The sequence below is a fragment of the Vicia villosa genome, linkage group LG7 (assembly GCF_029867415.1).
Source record: "Vicia villosa cultivar HV-30 ecotype Madison, WI linkage group LG7, Vvil1.0, whole genome shotgun sequence".
Taxonomy (NCBI): domain Eukaryota; kingdom Viridiplantae; phylum Streptophyta; class Magnoliopsida; order Fabales; family Fabaceae; genus Vicia; species Vicia villosa.
In genome coordinates, this window is record NC_081186.1 from 56,837,562 (window position 1) to 56,854,808 (window position 17,247).

At 31.8% G+C, this 17,247-nt stretch overlaps 1 protein-coding gene across 2 annotated transcripts; it reads right to left on the minus strand.

Moving 5' to 3' along the window:
- Window positions 1-3,195: 3,195 nt before the first annotated feature.
- On the minus strand, window positions 3,196-10,835 carry LOC131620606 (uncharacterized). Of its 2 annotated transcripts, none has more exons than XM_058891737.1 (5): window positions 10,123-10,835; window positions 8,761-9,488; window positions 8,554-8,643; window positions 4,031-4,810; window positions 3,196-3,755 (listed from the first exon to the last, which is right to left on the minus strand). In XM_058891737.1, exons 1-5 carry the CDS (start codon window positions 10,229-10,231, stop codon window positions 3,612-3,614), a joined length of 1,851 nt encoding a protein of 616 aa, XP_058747720.1. In that variant the 5' UTR covers window positions 10,232-10,835; the 3' UTR covers window positions 3,196-3,611. The 2 variants fall into 2 exon arrangements, with proteins under 2 accessions (XP_058747720.1, XP_058747718.1); XM_058891735.1 differs by having other exon boundaries at window positions 4,028-4,810.
- Between the last annotated feature and the right edge of the window lie 6,412 nt (window positions 10,836-17,247).

Below are 17,247 nucleotides of genomic sequence, written 5' to 3' on the forward strand. Positions count from 1 at the left end.
TGGCTTCAACAGTCTCGTCCTCTTCCATCTTGAAGGCTTCATACTTCTGGATTAAGGCCAGAGCTTTTGTTTCTTTGACTTGAGCATTTCCTTCATGAGTCATCTTGAGTGACTCAAATATATCATGTGATGTATCTCTGTTGGTGATTTTCTCATATTCTGCCTGTGAGATAGCACTTAGCAAGATAGTTATGTCTTTGTGATGACTTTTGAATTCCTTCTTTTGTTTATCAGTCATGTTCTTCCTTGCTATCATTTCACCTGCGTCTTCTGGATGATTGTAACCATCTACCACAATATCCCATAGATCAGGATCTTGTCCTAGAAAGAAACTTTCTATCCTATCTTTCCAATATTCAAAATCCTCTCCATCGAACACAGGAGGTTTTGTGTAGCCATTGTTGTTTAAATCATCCGTCATAGTGTTTTCCCTTCTGGATCTTTTTCTGACACGGTTAAGTATTTGCACCCAGAACCAGACGCTCTGATGCCAATTGAAGGTTGAGAAAACACTTAGAAAAGGGATTGAATAAGTGGTTCTTTAAAAACTTAATGAAGGAAAGATAGACAGAACACATTTATTTTTATCCTCGTTCACCTTCTCAATAAGGCTACCTCTAGTCCATCCTCAACAAGGTGATTTGCCTCTCAACAGAGGTCTTAATCCAATATAATCAGAACCTGATTACACTTGCACGACCAACTGCCATGACTCACAATACAATGCACGAGTCAAACTGCTGGTGACTAACAACCCTGCACAAACCAACTGTTTGTGACTAACCAACTTCTAAGACTCAACTAGTCCTAGACTTCTTGAGACTTCTGACCCAACTGGTCTCTCAAGGACTCAGTTACCACATAACTTCTGATGACAGTGTATGGTGTTGCTTCTAGAAAGCTATAATCTCAATTGTGATATTTCACTAAGATTAAGTACAAAATAATAAACTCAGAATATTGATATGAGATTTTTGCTTCAGAGAGTTTTTCTTCACACTTGATGATATTTCAGAGTTGCAGTATTCTTGTGTGTTCTTTCTTGTTTTCTTCTTTTTCACTCGTTGTCTTGTAATTTCTTCAAACGATCATGAGTATATATAGATTCATAATTTTTTACCGTTATCTTCAACGCTTGTATGCAGCATTAAATGGTTTGCGTGTTGTCTTTGCTTTTGTTTTCTCCAAGGATTTGCATGTGGATAGTTTCTTTAATCAACCTTGGGAATTTCGCTTTTGGAGTGTTGCAGTCGTTTTGCTAATGATTATGTCTTTAACGATTTTATTTTGAATCAATCTTCGTGATCTTCTGTTTCGGCTTGTATTTCAACTTCTATTATAAGCGTATTCTTTTGTGATCTTCTGTTGTAAGTGTATTCTTTTGTGATCTTTTGTTGTAAGCGTATTCGCAGCGGTTTGGTGCAGTATCAGAAGTTGCCTTGACTCCTTGAGTGTCTCTTCCATTTATCCAGCTTTATATTTATTCCAAGTTCTGATTGTACTGGTACATCTTCTGAAGTCAACAATATAGAATTAGAGTACCATGTTTGCTTATACAAAATTTATTTGTTATCATCAAAACACTGAAATGTGATTAGAACTAAATTATGTTCTAACAATCTTATAGCATGTGCATATGATAGGGTGTGAATTGATCTGACAATATATAGTTTCTCATAAACATTTTTCGACTTCAAAGTGCCCTACGTCAAAATCCAACATATCAAATTATGTGTATTGGGTGGGTTTCTAAATTAATGCATTTTGTTCAAGTTTATTTGAAACTGGAATGCCATATACCACTGACATCACTTAAGTGAAAAACTCATTAATCAAAAGAAGCTAAGATTGGGCTAAATTATTTGTTGGATAGGATGAGAGAATTCACCAAGTGGAACAAGATTGAAAGAGAATCAAATAAACAAAAATCAAAGACGAAACTACCCATAGATATCAATTTAGGTGATGATATATATTTTGATTCATTTTAGTTTTTATCTAACAAGGTATTTAGGCAATGACATGTGTTTTGTATGTAATATTGAATTGATATTAATGATGTAAACTTGATACATTTTGATACATCTTAATGTATATCTTAATGTATATTTCAGTTTCCTACATTTTCCAACATTATTTTCCTTCTAAACATGTTTTGTTTCTATAACAGAGTTTGTTGCTATGCAGTTACGAGTGAATTCGAAAATACATTTTCAAACGCATTCCAATTTTCTTTTAAAAAGACTGTTAGGAGTTTTTTCAAAAATGCATTCCTTGAGTCACCCTATTTTTAATAAACGAAACATGGTGTATCCGAAATTACATCTCTAGAATAACCTCTGAGACAAGATTGGAATTCTAAAGTCCATATTGATCTAAAATTTGTATAAATGTGAGAATCAATATCAAACACACAACACGCAGAGAATGTCTCAATACACATATCTCGCTTCTCTTCAATTTAGGTTCCCAGAGATCGTCCTTCTTATCAATTTAAAATCGATACTAGTAATTTTGTATCCAAACAATCGAAAAGTTGTCAAGCTCAAGTATTGTTTACCCTCGACTGACGACAAAGGAAAGTTAGTGCTCAACAAATTTGAATTCAAGACGGATAAACATTTAACTTTTATAAAGTATATTTCACTATTACAAAATGTTATACTTGATGCTAAATTGTATTGTTAAAATGTATTGTTAAATTTACGTTAACAACTAATGTAATGTTTCATTTTTAATGGTCATATCAATGATTGATAATAATTTAAATTACATTTTTTACATTAGTTTATGAATTTTTTGTTTCTAACCGTTCAAAAACACATTTCCAAGTTTATCAAAGGTTTGGGTACATTTGGGTGCGTCTATAAATATAATTTTATATTTGAAGGATAATTTTGGAAATTTCACAAAGGTATATGAGTAAGCTTGAGTGAGAAAAGTAAACCCATGCCAAATTAGGAACTTATTGGACCATATAAAAATGCCTCAAACTTTGTGATCACAAAAAACCTCTAATTCTTATTAAATTCAAAAGAAATATATTCCCAAGAACATTTTGTTCATGAAATTCTATTCAGCATCTGGATAAGAATAAGGTATTTGGAAATTGGACTGCTAGGAGAACCATGAACTAGGATATCCCAAAAAGTACAAACATTAATGAATTATAAATCATATCTACACGCTCTAAAATTAAAAGTGAAAAAATCCCCTTTTTTTTTTTGGGTAAAATTGGCCAAAAACATAATAAACTTTATCATGTAGGATAAAATCCTCTTGAAAGAAAGTAAACAGATCAAAATACCCCCAAAAGATTCAATTTCCCAGCACCCTACTACGGCAGAGAAAATAGCCCCTACCTACCAACCAGCCCTATGACTTTTAACCATAAAAAAAAGGCAAATAACAAAAGAATTTCCTTGTTAAGTAGGCAGGATTGAGGCACCTGTATCTTATTGCAATATTTGCAAATGCAAGGTTCCATTCAAAACCCACCCACATCTAATAACCCCTAAATCATCGCCTTTCTTTCTGAACAAAAGGAATGGATCTAGCCCTCTGCCATCAAAAATTGAAACTTAGATTTAACAATGATTAAAAATAGCACATCAAGCTTCAGATCTGGGATCAGAAGAGTTCAATTCAGCAGATGCTCCTCGCAAGTCAGATGCACAAGAATCAAACAACTTGGACAGCTGTGGCTGCATACCCTCAATGCATAGCTTGAGTGTGGAGGGGTCCAATTTCTTGCACTGGAAAACAAAAGACAACAGAGTAAGTCGACCAACCCCATCAGATAACAAGCTTCAAGTGTCAATTTTGGCCAAATATGAATTGAACCATCCAATATCAGCCAGCTTAATAATAGCAAGTTGCATCAAAATATAATGTGGCAGGGCATGAAAAGTCTTCCATAGGGAATTCACATTATTACACATCAGCACATAGTAGATTTAACTAAGTTTCAATTTTAATGATCTCAAATTATCTATCAACAGAAAAGTGAATAAAGTTAAGAGATTACCACCTCCTGATAAAATGCATTGATCTCCTCTTCAGTTAGGCCTTCATCCTCATCTGAATTTTCCTCCCAACCAAGAGAGCGAAGAAATGCAGCTTCTTCCTCATCTGGGTAGACCGTAGCTCTAGAAATAGAATCTTTCTCTTCATCATCAGAAATTCTGCAGGGCTTTTCATGTGCGTGAGCATTGCCGTTACTAGTCAGTTCAGCACCATTCCCAGCAGATTGAGGACTTGCAGAAGGCATAACTGATTCCCTTTTTAGTCCCGCAGAGTTTTCCAATGTGGGAGATGAAACCATCTGGCCAGAATCTGGAAGAACAGTAGACGAGTTTGTTGCCGATTTGTTCTTAAGCAAATTGAAGAAATCATTTCGGCTCTTCACTTGAGATATGGATTGTTTCTTGTCCAAAGTAGACCCTAATTTCAAATCCAAAGGAGATGGCTTCCGCTCTGTGGGGGATTTTAGGTTGTTGGGGTTCTTCACTGGTGGGGGAGCGGCTGCTGAAGAAATAGCATGTTGATTTGCCAATTTATTATTAGCATAATTTGTTAGATTTGAAACATCCTTAGAAGTAGGGGAAGCACCATTTTCCCACACCACCGATTTAAGATCAATAAACTTTCCAGATGTCTTAGGAACATCAACTTTGGCATTTACACTGCGAAGAGATTGACTAGCAATGTGCAACGCAGAAGGTTGCTGGGGCACACTCTTCGCAGCTACATTCATCTCAGCATTTCTGATAGCTGTTTTTGATTTTGATTTCTCAGAAGAATTAAGAGCCTGACAAGAGAACTAACATAAGTCACCAGGAATTTTAAAAACATCAAGATAGAACTCAATTTCAATATCATTCGAAGATTTAAAAATATATATATCCTTTGCACAATCCTAATTCCTCCAGTTTTCAATATAGACATGGAAACAAATGGAACATCTTCATAGCAATTAAAGTCTCTCATACATGCAAATACATAAATAAGTATTCCATTAAATAGCCTTTTGATCACACTGAACATTAAAATAAAACCTGCAAACCTATTATAAGCCAGTTTGCAACATCAATTTAAGTGTTCTCCAGTCCACAGGATTAAAATTTCATTCGCAATCATGGGAGAGCAATGTTAAGAGATCACAAAAAATGGAAATAGTGTATAATAATACTAAAAAACTAGAGACGAACATGTATCCGGTTATCTCAACATAAATTGACTTTATGCTTACACCTATGTTGTTAAACCCGAATAGCGTTGCGTAGCACCGACCACCTAAAATGCTATGGCGGTATAGGTGATATGATAACTGATATTGCAAAGACTAAAACCAATGTACAAAGTAAACAAATACTCAAATATTAACTAATACACAAAATTCAAGAGACCATCATACTTGTTAGTTAAAGAACCTAAAGTATAGAATAATAAAACTTAAGCAAAGAAGAAGAATAAATCAGAATTGAACTAAAAGTAGGAAGAAGTGCAGAACAATTATTTCTGAGCAAGAACATAACATCACTCTTCAAATGGCTTGGATTGAAATTAACAAAAAGAAAATAGCTTTAAAAAAGATTTAGGAATATATCTCCGAAATTCTAATAGCGGACGCAACAGTGAATGCAGTAGCAGTTTGGGGCCGCAATTAGTGACCTCTACCAACCTCTAGTGTTGACAGCGGCTTGCAGACCAATACCATTGCGCTGAACCCTACCATCGATATGCTAGAACTTTGACCCTGTATGTTCTGACTTCTTTTTTCTTTGAAAAAATAGGTTTTGCTAAGCAATTGAAAAATCATATTACAACAGACTACTATTCCAAGCAATTTTATCTTCCCAGCTTAAGAGTCCCAAGCATGTAACATAACAAATGTCGGACAGTTAAGTAGTTAGTCATTCATTACCATGCAAGTGGATAAATTCTCTAGTACACATGGAGGACCAGTACCACAAGCACTGGATTGAAGCAAATAGCCACTGGAAATATATACAGACAAAACTCCATTTTCAAATTTGGGTCACCAAGTATTTTTAAAATAAAATGCTTGGTTGTATTCGGTCAGCATACAAGGAGCATGCAAATATCACCATAACAAGAAAACATATAATGATTCTAATTCTAATTCTAATGATATTAAGATTCGGCTAATGAATACAGCTCAAAAAACCAATCCATGAAAAGTTCAAATGGAAAATAAAAAAGAAATACCATCCCCTGGGCTAATTAATCACACTTTTAGTGCAGGTAAATAAAAAACTAACTATAGTAATGAACACAAATTGCCAATGCAACAAATATCACTTCAAATTACATGAGGGTAGAAAGACTGTGGCTTCATAAAGTAAATTAAAAATACTTCAAAAGAATGTTCCTTAAAACCTGCATATACTCTAAATCATAAAAAAATACATGTACCCTTTACAGAGGGAGGTAGGAGGAGGAGAGGAAGATAACCAAAAAAAAAATTGTAGCGTCCATAAACAATGAATTTGTGCAGAACACAAGCAATGAAGTCTATAAAACTTGAATCCAATCAACAAGTTAAGCAGTTTCGTGTATGAATTTCAAACACAAAGCTAACAATTAACAACATTAACAATATTCAAATAAAGAAATGGAAAAGAGATGTATTTATTCAATGCCATATCCAATCAGTTACACCAGATTGAGAACCTAGTTAAACAATATTTCGGTTACCAAAATATTAATAGAATAAAGCTGAAAATAACCCTAAAGGAAAAACTACACTACACAGCCCAACAATTGAAATTCATTAAGCAATAAAACAATAAATGAAAAATAGAAGAGCAATGTGATTGCAAGAAATGGTTACTACTATAACTTTCTGGACATCAATAAATGGAACATCAATGATGGTGAAAAAGGATTTCAACAAAACTTTTCCATCCATTCATTTCATTAACATTTAATTTAATTTGTATCTAGTGTACTTGGTAATCATTAACTGATATAAAAGTTATTTTATCAATTTCACCAATATCTTTTTTAAGTTTTTACCTAAATCCTAGTAGTGTGTTCCATTGGTTGTCAAGATTACAATCTAAATTGTAAGATCAAGCATACATGAATGCTTGTTGTTGCTCTGTTTCCGGTATACCCACTCCAGAAAGTGGCAAGGTAATAGGAGAATGGCAAATACAACTTCAATAGTTGCTCTGTTTCCAAAACCCAAACACGTGCTTTCCACAAGTGAGGCAATTAGGGCATACATTGACCTATAATTGGGATAACATTTTGTTTTTATCCCATGTGCTCAAGAGTGTTGTCCATGACGGGGATTATGGTGGCGAGCCAAATATCCGCCATAAAAATATGGCAGGTGGCTAACAGCATATGCAGAAATATGGCAAGCAAATTAAAAAGAATTATCTTATATATACACCCACAAAAAACACAAAAAATAAATAAAACACCAAATTATAGCAATGTATAACAAGAATCACAGACTTAACTGATAGAAAATATCATTTGTCTCAATCAGAAAAATATAATTTAAAAAACAGAAGGATAATCAAACAGAAAAATACTTTTGTTGACAACAGAAAAATCAATTTAAAAACAGAATATGCTTAAAAAATAGAGTAGGAATTAAAACAGAAAAACATAAATAAAAAAGAAGCAAATATAGAAAATAGATAAAAACAGAATATGCATAAATAGAGCAGAAAATGGTTATATAAAAAAAATAGAGGGGGAAATTAAGAACGAAATAAGCAAAGAAAAATTGAAATATAGAATAAAGTATAGCAGAAACTGAAGAAACACATGAGAAAATAATGAAACCTATAGCATATGCTTTGAGAATAGATAGAAGAGAGAACTGATTGATGAGAATTTGGTAAAAGGTGATCGCAGTCGCAGCTGGGTGGCAGTTGCAAGCAGCATAGACGGAAATAACAGAGGCAGATAAGGAGTGCATAATCATTAAAATGGGCCCACTTTATGGGAATAAATGGCCAAGAAATGTAAACCAAAAAAGATGCACAGGTTCATTAAAATAGGTTCATTAAAATATTGTTTTGTAAATTTTATCAAAAATAGATAGAGCAGTAACTGAAAATATATAATATACTAAATATAATATTAGTGTAATAAAAACTTATAATCTATATATCATGCTGTACCAATCACTCTCTTGAACCTAGGTACTGGTAAGATCTCATTTGCTGAAACATTGGTGTAAACCACAAATTACCATACCTTCAACATTCAAATGCATTCAAAAACTTCTTAAATCAATTGTCCAGTACTTAAGTCTTATTTGAAACTACAACTCAGTTTTTTAGCACAAATAGCAATGCAACACAAAAAAAAGAGGAGTAAAAATCTAACATCAAGTGTAACACTGCAGGTTAGTTATACTATTAAAATTACCACAAACATAAGATTTACTAAAAGAGATAAATGATATGTTAACCATAAGAAATCGAATTCACAAGCACTAGAATAAAGCATGAAAATTGCAATAGATAACTTATAAAAATATGTTTTACAGCGCAACTCTCTTACCAAAGCCTTAGGCATAGATGGTGTTACTGGAATCAACTGTCTTGACTGTTTGATAGCCAGTTCCTCAAGCCTTTGTGTTTTCACCGACACCTACAATTAATTTGGGCATTATTAACTGATATTAGACATCATCAAAATCATTATCATTAAATGAACTAAATGAATGTGAATAAAAAATCTGGTGACACAGCCAACAAGCTCAACTACCTGTGGAGTTGAACGAGCTCGGGATGGAGCCTGTGCCAATGCCTCGGCCATATTAAGACCAGTTGAAGAAACAGACCCAGAAGTTGCAGTAACAGTTTGCTGTGAAGATACGGAAGATACCTCTGCAAGGGCAGATGTCCATCCCTCCCCACCAATCAAAGCTGAACTACCAACAGGTAGACTTTGACTAGCTGTGGCACCCAAACCAGGGGATGAAACCCTCCCTATTTCAGCTATTACCTGCTTCTCTTCAGCGCCGAGTGATGGAAAATCCTTGTCAAAGACAGCTTTCTGAATGCTACTGCCAACACCACCCCCAGGAAGCACATCATTGCCATTGTTGTGATTGCTGCTTCCACCAGATTTAGTGTCAGCTGCAACTCTGCGAGGTAAAGTCTCACCATATTTCCTGGTAACCATCGACTGAGAACGGCGCAATGTATCCCTCTCTATCCTTCCAGAAAAAAGGTTGGCCAATGGGTCAGACCCATCACGATCCCAATGGTCTCCAAAATTGGATCTATCTTTCTCTCTATCGCGGTCCTTGTCGCGATGATTTCTGTTGAAACTACTGTAAGCATTCTTGGCAGAACCATTGATAATAGAACCCCTCCTATAACTAGACGACGGTGTCCGATCAAGAAATACAGAACGCGAGCTATCAAAATCACTATTTGTCCTAGAAGATCTGTTTCTGTTGCTATGGACTGCAGATGGAGAATGGGAATCTACAAAACAACATAGAGATATTCAATATTTATTACCATCTTTTTCGTGGAAATTGAGTAACGCCATTATAAACTAAAGATAACGCGTGTGCACATGTTTTTGTTATATATATATGAATGCTAGGAAAAATACTCTAAGGAAACACGGCTAGTGTTGTTAAAAAATGACTTGGCAGTGCTATAGCATCCAGGAATTCGAATAAATCTCTATTGTTTTGCAATAGACTATTTAGTACATATGTAATGAAATAGCGGCTATAGCGGCTCAATAGCCTTGTTGCGTAAGATGGTTATAAACTGAAGATAACCTATTGTTCTGCAATAACCTATTTAATACAAAATGGAATCAAACGGCCGGCGTTATTCAATAGAAGAATTTGAACAAAAAGCTATTTTCTAGAACCTGTAACGGACAACATTGAAAACTATTTTCTAGAATCACGAAATCGACAACATTGAACTATTCACAATATTATAATTCAAATCAAGCTAAAGCATTAAAATATGTAAGCAATGTGAACAAAATGCTATTTTCTAGAATCTGTAATTGACAACATTGAACACCATATTATAATGTGAATCAAGCTAAGCATTAAAATACATAAGTAATTAAAAACGAACGCCAAAATTATACCGGTATGATTAGACGAGGACGCAAAATGTTGGGCTGAATTGCCAGCACCACCAACACTTCCAGCACTTCTCAGCCATTCTGGAACTAACGTAGGTTCACTTCTATCCATAACTAACACTGTACATGATCAAAATTAACCAAAACAAACACACACGCGCGCACTTCCTCACCGTATAAACGGTGAAATAGCACCAATTCCACTATGAAATTCAATTAATCCACAACAAAATGCTTCAATTCAGATTCCTCTTCTCTCTCTGTGAGAAATTAATCGGTAAAACTCAATCTATTGCTAACCCATTCATAACACTAAAAACTATACCAATTGAAAAGCCCTAAAGAACAACGATATATTGAGTTAAGAACACCAATGAAATTGGAATTAAAAGAAGAAGATAAAACCCTAAAAGAAGAAATCGTTAACTAGGGTTAAAGAAACCTAAGAAAGAACGCGAAATTAACCCTAGAGGTAATGAAACGTGGTCGTTTTGATAACCGCCAAACGGAGTTAGAAAATGAGGAAGGGAATGGAATGGAAGGAACAGAGAGAATTGGAGAGAATAGGGTTTTGTTTTGTATATATAATATGTGTCTGTGGGAGAGAAGAGAGAAGAGAAGAGGAGTGCGATGAGTTTGTGTGAATGTGAAATTGAGAGAAGGCGAGAGAGACAAGGTAGAATTTCTGTTAGTTTTTTTGGATACTCAGAAGCAACCCAAACTATGACATTCTCTATTTTTCTTCCTTAATATAATAAATATTAAATCCATTTATTATTTTTTGCCTAATTTCTCTGCTTTTCTAAATTAATTAAAATACCTTAATGTGATGCACACATGTATATATTAAATCCTTATAGTATATACTATATTCATGTGATGCACACATAAATTTTATCAAATTATTATTTATAAAAAACTATAAATTATATTCGTAGAATTCATAGTTATCATTTTTCATATAGATATTTTTTGACTAAAAAATAGTTGAATTTTATAGTTTATATTTTAATTTTTTATTAATAAATTTTATTTATATTAACAAATGTATAAATATAGTTAAAATTTTGTTACATATTAAAATATAAATGGTGAAACATAAAGTAAAAATAATTAAAATAATAAAGAATGTGAATTTTTTTACACACCCTTCATGATTCAACTTTTAAAAAATATTTAATAAAAATATATATTTTTAGATGATTTAAAGTTTAGACGTATAAAATAAATATAACCAAAAATTAATACAATAAATAAAATTAAAATAAAAAGAAATAAATAGGAAGCAAAAAAACAAATGTAAGATACACAAATAAATAATAAATATAGTACAATTTTTTGGTCAATTTACTATCAAATTTATATAAAATAGAAGATATAAAATGAACAATATATTTACTAACTATTTTGTGATTCCTCAAAAAGCCTACCTAAAAATACATAATCAACAATTAGTAAACAACAACACAAATTAGAAATAAAAGAATATATAAAGTGAATAATATTTTTACTAAAAATAATGTATTTTGTCTTTCTAAATTGTCTTTATCTATAAAAAATAACTAAGAGTTAGTAAAAGAAGTGAAAAACAAATGCAAGATATAATATTAAATGACTTCTTTTATTAAATAATAATAATAGAATAACCTATTTTGATTTTTAGTGTGAGTTTTATATAAGCAATAAAATTAATTAATAATAATAAAAATTAATGATAACGAATCACATAGTAGTATTTGATTAATTAATGGCGGCTTTTATATAGACAATGAGGTTAATTCAAGGGGGCTAAGGCTTTTATATGGACAATGAGATTAATGAAAGGGGACTAATAAAGTTAGTGTACTATAATTATTCACATTTGCTATAAATAATAATTAATTGAATTAATAATAATAAAAATAATAATTGGTGGAGGTTTTCATATGAGCTAATGTATAACTTATGTAAGGAGAATTAATAGGTTAATGTATGTATTAGTTATTCACCGATTATTATAATTAATAATAAATAAAATTAATAATAATTTGTGGAGACTTTTATATGAAGTAATTAGTAAGAAACCCGTGCTATCGCACGGGTCCTCCTGAATTATATTACGCGTCTATTAGACCATCATTTATAGAGTATGAATTCATTCTTCGACATTCACATAATTACATAATTTTAAACATTTCTAATTTTTTATATAAATTTTAAAAAATTAAAATATCTAAGTTTTAATATAAATTTTATATCATGTATATGCCATTAACATGATAAATATTAAAATGTATATCTTTACTTGCATATTCTTATTCTAAAACATATTGTAATTTTAAATTAGTGCATAACAAAATTACTTGAAGACCATATTGATATGCCATATAATATATTTGTGCGAATATTGGTTTGTGATATTATAATTAAAAAAAATTAATTTAATTATAAGTGCTATTTTTGGATTAGTATATGCCACTGAATTTAGTAACAAACTCGTGCTGTCTCACGTGTCCCGTTTCAACCCTTTATAGATACGTTCACATCTACCCGTGAGTCCATAATGAGTTAATTTTAAAACTATATATTTGAATAAAATCATTTTTCCAATTCAAATAACAGCTTCCTGTCAAATATCAATTTTAAATCCTTCTTATAATATCTTATTTATAATTTTTACAAACTTATAATGTATAACAACTCCCCGTCAAATTTAAGTTCTAAATGAATATTTAGACTCCATGATATCTTGAAATTAGTTATATAGTTAAAATTAGTTAGAATATTGAGTTATTTGTGTTTATAGTATAGAATGAATCTTTCTCATTTATATAAGTCTTTTAACATTAACTAAATTCTGATCATTGTAGACTCTAGTAACAACCATGACTTCAGCTCATTCTGTCTTATTTTACTTTTCTTTTATTTATATATTATTGGTTAATTTTTTGTTTGTTTTAAACAACAAAACTTGTGCCAAGGTTATTGTAACTTTCCTGCTAAAAAATATTCATTGAATCCATTACCATATTTTTAGAGATAAGAAAAATAAGTGTGGTTACCACACTAAAGTGAGCGCGTGGGATTCATTTGTCAATGTCTTTTTATGGGAAGTAAGTATAGACAGTAAAAAACATAGCAAAGACAATTGAGACAAACAAACAAATATATTTAAAAAGACATTACAAAACATTTTTCAATTCTTATTCAATGTTGTTTTAAGGTCCAAACTAACTATCCTCACAAGATACAATATTTATAGAGTTATGTACAATTCAACAACAATAACTAAATTAATCTATACTCTACTAAACTATATTGTTACATCTATCAAAGTCCTTGCTTACTTGCAACAAATACTTTTCAAGATAGAAACTAATAAAATAATAATACATTGAAAAAGTTCAACTTCAAAAGCAAGACAATTCAAAAGAATTGAGATGAATGATTAAACTTAAATTATAAACATAGGATAAAGTAGATGATAAAATCCAATAAGCTTGACTCAGTTGGCAAGACACTCCAAGCAAAGCTAGTAACAAAGAGGATCAAAATTCAAGTTTCACATGACATAATCTCAAGGGGCAAAAAATTGCTTCAAGTGTCACAAACTAATAACATTTAATTCTCATATGTCAACAATTCAGTTCTGCTATTTTTTATAAATCTTTCCCTTCGTGTACGTATCCACTTATTAGATTTAATATACACAACTAGTTCTTTCAAATGTAAACAGTTATACAACTAACTGAAACAATAGGAACTGTGTTACTCGTCATTAATCTGTGAATAAAATAAAGAACAAAAATCTTTGTATCGTTCATGTTTTGAGACATCCCACAGTTCAACGAAGAGATCTCTCTCAGAATCACCTTTGACGCTACTTGAAGAGGTGTCAGAATTTCCATAAGTGGGATGCTAGAAATGAAACAGAGAAAGTTCGGTGAAGAAATTGAACAACAGAAGTTGTGTATGTTCATGTATAACCTTTCTAGCATGTTATACTTACCTTCACAACTACTGTACAACCAATCGTCTGAGAAGTCCGAGCAACGGGAGAATCTTGGTGAACTAAAGAAGACTTCTCAACACCTGTAAGAATGAGAATGTGTCATATATCAGCAATTGATATATCTATGAAAAATGTTTATAGAGCGAGTCATATAGTAGGGGGAAAGGCATGTAATAACAATCATTTACCTACAACTGACTAACTAAAACAACTCAAAATAACAAAAACGAATTTTCTTGTCAATTTATACTATGAAAAGAAAACCCTTAGAAGAAAACAACTCATTAATTAAAACCATGAAAAATTCATAATATGAATGGAAGTATAAGGCTGAAATCACTTACCTCAATGAAATGGTGACGCACACGGAGGCCAAGTGGTTATCCAACGACTTGGAATGAGATCGTTGGAGAATTAGCGAAATAGAACACGGTTCCAACAATTTATCTGTGTTGTTTTGAACTTTGAGGAGAGAAATCGGGGACCTAGAGAGAAATTGTGAACAAAATCAAACTTTGATTAAACATCCATGAAAGTGGAGCAAAGGATGCTTATAAATACAAATGTGCAGATAAAAGAAGCTCATTTTTAATATTCAAAATATATAAGAGGAAAATTTTAACCAATGTCTGCAGAAATATTCAGAAGTGCAAAAAATTAATAGATGTCTTACATTTCCAGATATTTATAAACCCATTCAATAATCGTAGAAATATTGCCTTGTGCCTTTGCCATAGCTACCCTTCTTTATGGATGCTCTCTACAACGATAACACATCCAAAAAAATAAAAAAGTTAGGTTTTCAAAAGTCAATAAAGCCATGGCACAACTGTTGTATGACCGGAGATAGATCAGAGATAACAGTTCAACTTCAAGTTACAAAATCTGCAAGACAAAATTAAAATTTAAAAAATTAAAATCCCAAATTAAATTTATAAAATTAAAACCCATTTTTATCCAGAAGAGTAGCAAAAACAATACAATGAAACAAAAGTAAATTAGTCTCATATAAAAATTGAAACCAAACACACTTCCAATTAAAACCTAAAATAACAATAGCTAAATTAGTATCTTTAACTAAAAAAAATCACAAAACAATTCCAGAAATTCAAAAGCTCATACTGTAAATCAAAGCAAGGAAAGCAAATAGAAAACGGCAATTGAAAAATAACAAATATGTGCCACAATTCTAACATTAATCGGGAAGAAGATAGAAGCATATATTTATGTTTTACCAGAAAAGATAGAAACTTGGAAAGTTGTGGGTTGTTTGAATGGAGAGTTGTGCCAAGGCTTTTTGAACGAAGGGTGGGTGTGGAAAAACAAAAACCACACCTTCCCTTATGTATCATTATGTTTGCCTTTTCGTTCATAATGATACAATAAAGGAAGGTGTGGTTTTTGTTTTTCCAAAACAGCCGTTTCAAAACCCAATGTACTGTAGCAGTTTCCCAATGATGAAATAAAATTAAATAAAATGGAATAAAGAAATTGAAGATTCAACAAATATTTGGGTGATGCCACATCATCCGTAATAAATGCCAAAACAATGATATTGAGTTATTTTGTCAAAAGTCATTTTTATTCCTGGAATAAAAAAAGTTTTAGTTGTTTAATCAAAGGGTTTATCATGTAAATTCCAGGTACTTTAGTTTTTATATAATATAATAGATAATAGAATAATAGATGTGGGGGAGTTATTGAGTTAGTGGTTTCTATTCATTCACATATTAATTATTTCATTTATTTATTTATTTATCCTTTTTTAATTTATTTTTATTTTCTCTTTACTTTCAACCGCTTTTATGAGAGGGAAGCATATTCATGAGACAGTCCTAATTCCAAACCCTATAAAATACTCTTTCCGTCTAAATTAAAACTTTTTTCACAAAAGAAAAATATAATATCATAAATTTTAAATTATCTAAAAATATTAAAACATAAATATTTATTTTCTTTCATATTTGTTACTATTTAACATTATTGAATTCTATCAATTTTTATTTCACATTCCATTGATAAAGAATAATTAAGTAAAATAATATATTTTTTCATATAGAAAGTTCAAAAATATTTTTTTTAATTGGGATGAAATTGACTTAGGTCTTCTTCCTTAGGTCCGTCTATGGCGCTCTCAACTTCTAATCTGATATCCTTTTGTGAATAGGCTATATGAATATTGACTTAATTTGCTTTGAAGATAATTGGGTACAAGTTTTACGATTAAAATTTAGAGTTGTCCAATACTGAAAATGAGGCCGACATGATATTAGAGTCATGCCTTCCAATAGTGGGGGTGTTAGAAACCTGGCTTAAGGGTGCAAAAAGCAATAAATTCGATGCACATTGGAAAAAATGTGCAAAATAAAAATTTAGGGGGTTCAAATGGAATTTAAATAAATAAATAATTTATTTTTGGTTCAAGAGGTTCATTTGAACCCCCTCAAACTGGGTTGCTTATGCCCCCTGCCTGTAAGTTAGAAGATATGCATATGGCAGCCTCACGGGGTGGGGGATAATGTTTCTACTTTTATACAATCAGTGACTTTGGGGATCTTTATTCAATTTACCCTCATAAAGTTTGATATCCTAAAATCATTAATGTTTCCCTTTTCCAGTTGCACTCGACAGTTGGGCATTTGTCAGAGGCTTTGAGATTCACTATTAAGCCTCAATATTACACCTACATCGAGCATATTATTCTTTATCTATGAGACAAAACTGTTGAATAAAAGTATAAGGGTCTCTTTAAGTATCGTCTGTGGGCTAGCTCATCTCTCCCTTTACACTTCAAACTACAAAAACAAAAAGACAAGTTTGTTAGGGTCAAAGGTAGTTCCCACTGTCCTGAGATTATTTACGAAGAAGATATGACTCATAGGTTTCCCCTTAACTATACGAGTGAGCCCCTTCTTATTGTGGGCTACAGCCTAGACAAACTTGGCGAGGCAAAGAAAAAGGTGTATGATCTTCTATAGTGGTTTGATATCGTGGGGTGAGAGGCATGTTTAGATTTGGGGAAGATCATTTGATGTTAATGTAACTATGAGATACAGTCTAAGAGAGGATGAATTAGTATTGTTGAATATTTCTCAATATTGCGCAACAATTCTTAACTTAAAGTATTGAAATAAATT

Excerpts from the sequence above, each read along its gene's own strand:
- LOC131620606 (XM_058891735.1), bottom strand. The coding sequence starts at position 10,231 with ATGGATAGAAGTGAACCTACGTTAGTTCCAGAATGGCTGAGAAGTGCT. Across the intron at positions 4,811-8,553 it reads CATCTATGCCTAAGGCTTTG|GCTCTTAATTCTTCTGAGAA; the intron begins GTAAGAGAGTTG and ends TTCTCTTGTCAG. Across the intron at positions 3,756-4,027 it reads ATGCATTTTATCAGGAGGTG|TGCAAGAAATTGGACCCCTC; the intron begins GTAATCTCTTAA and ends TTTGTTTTCCAG.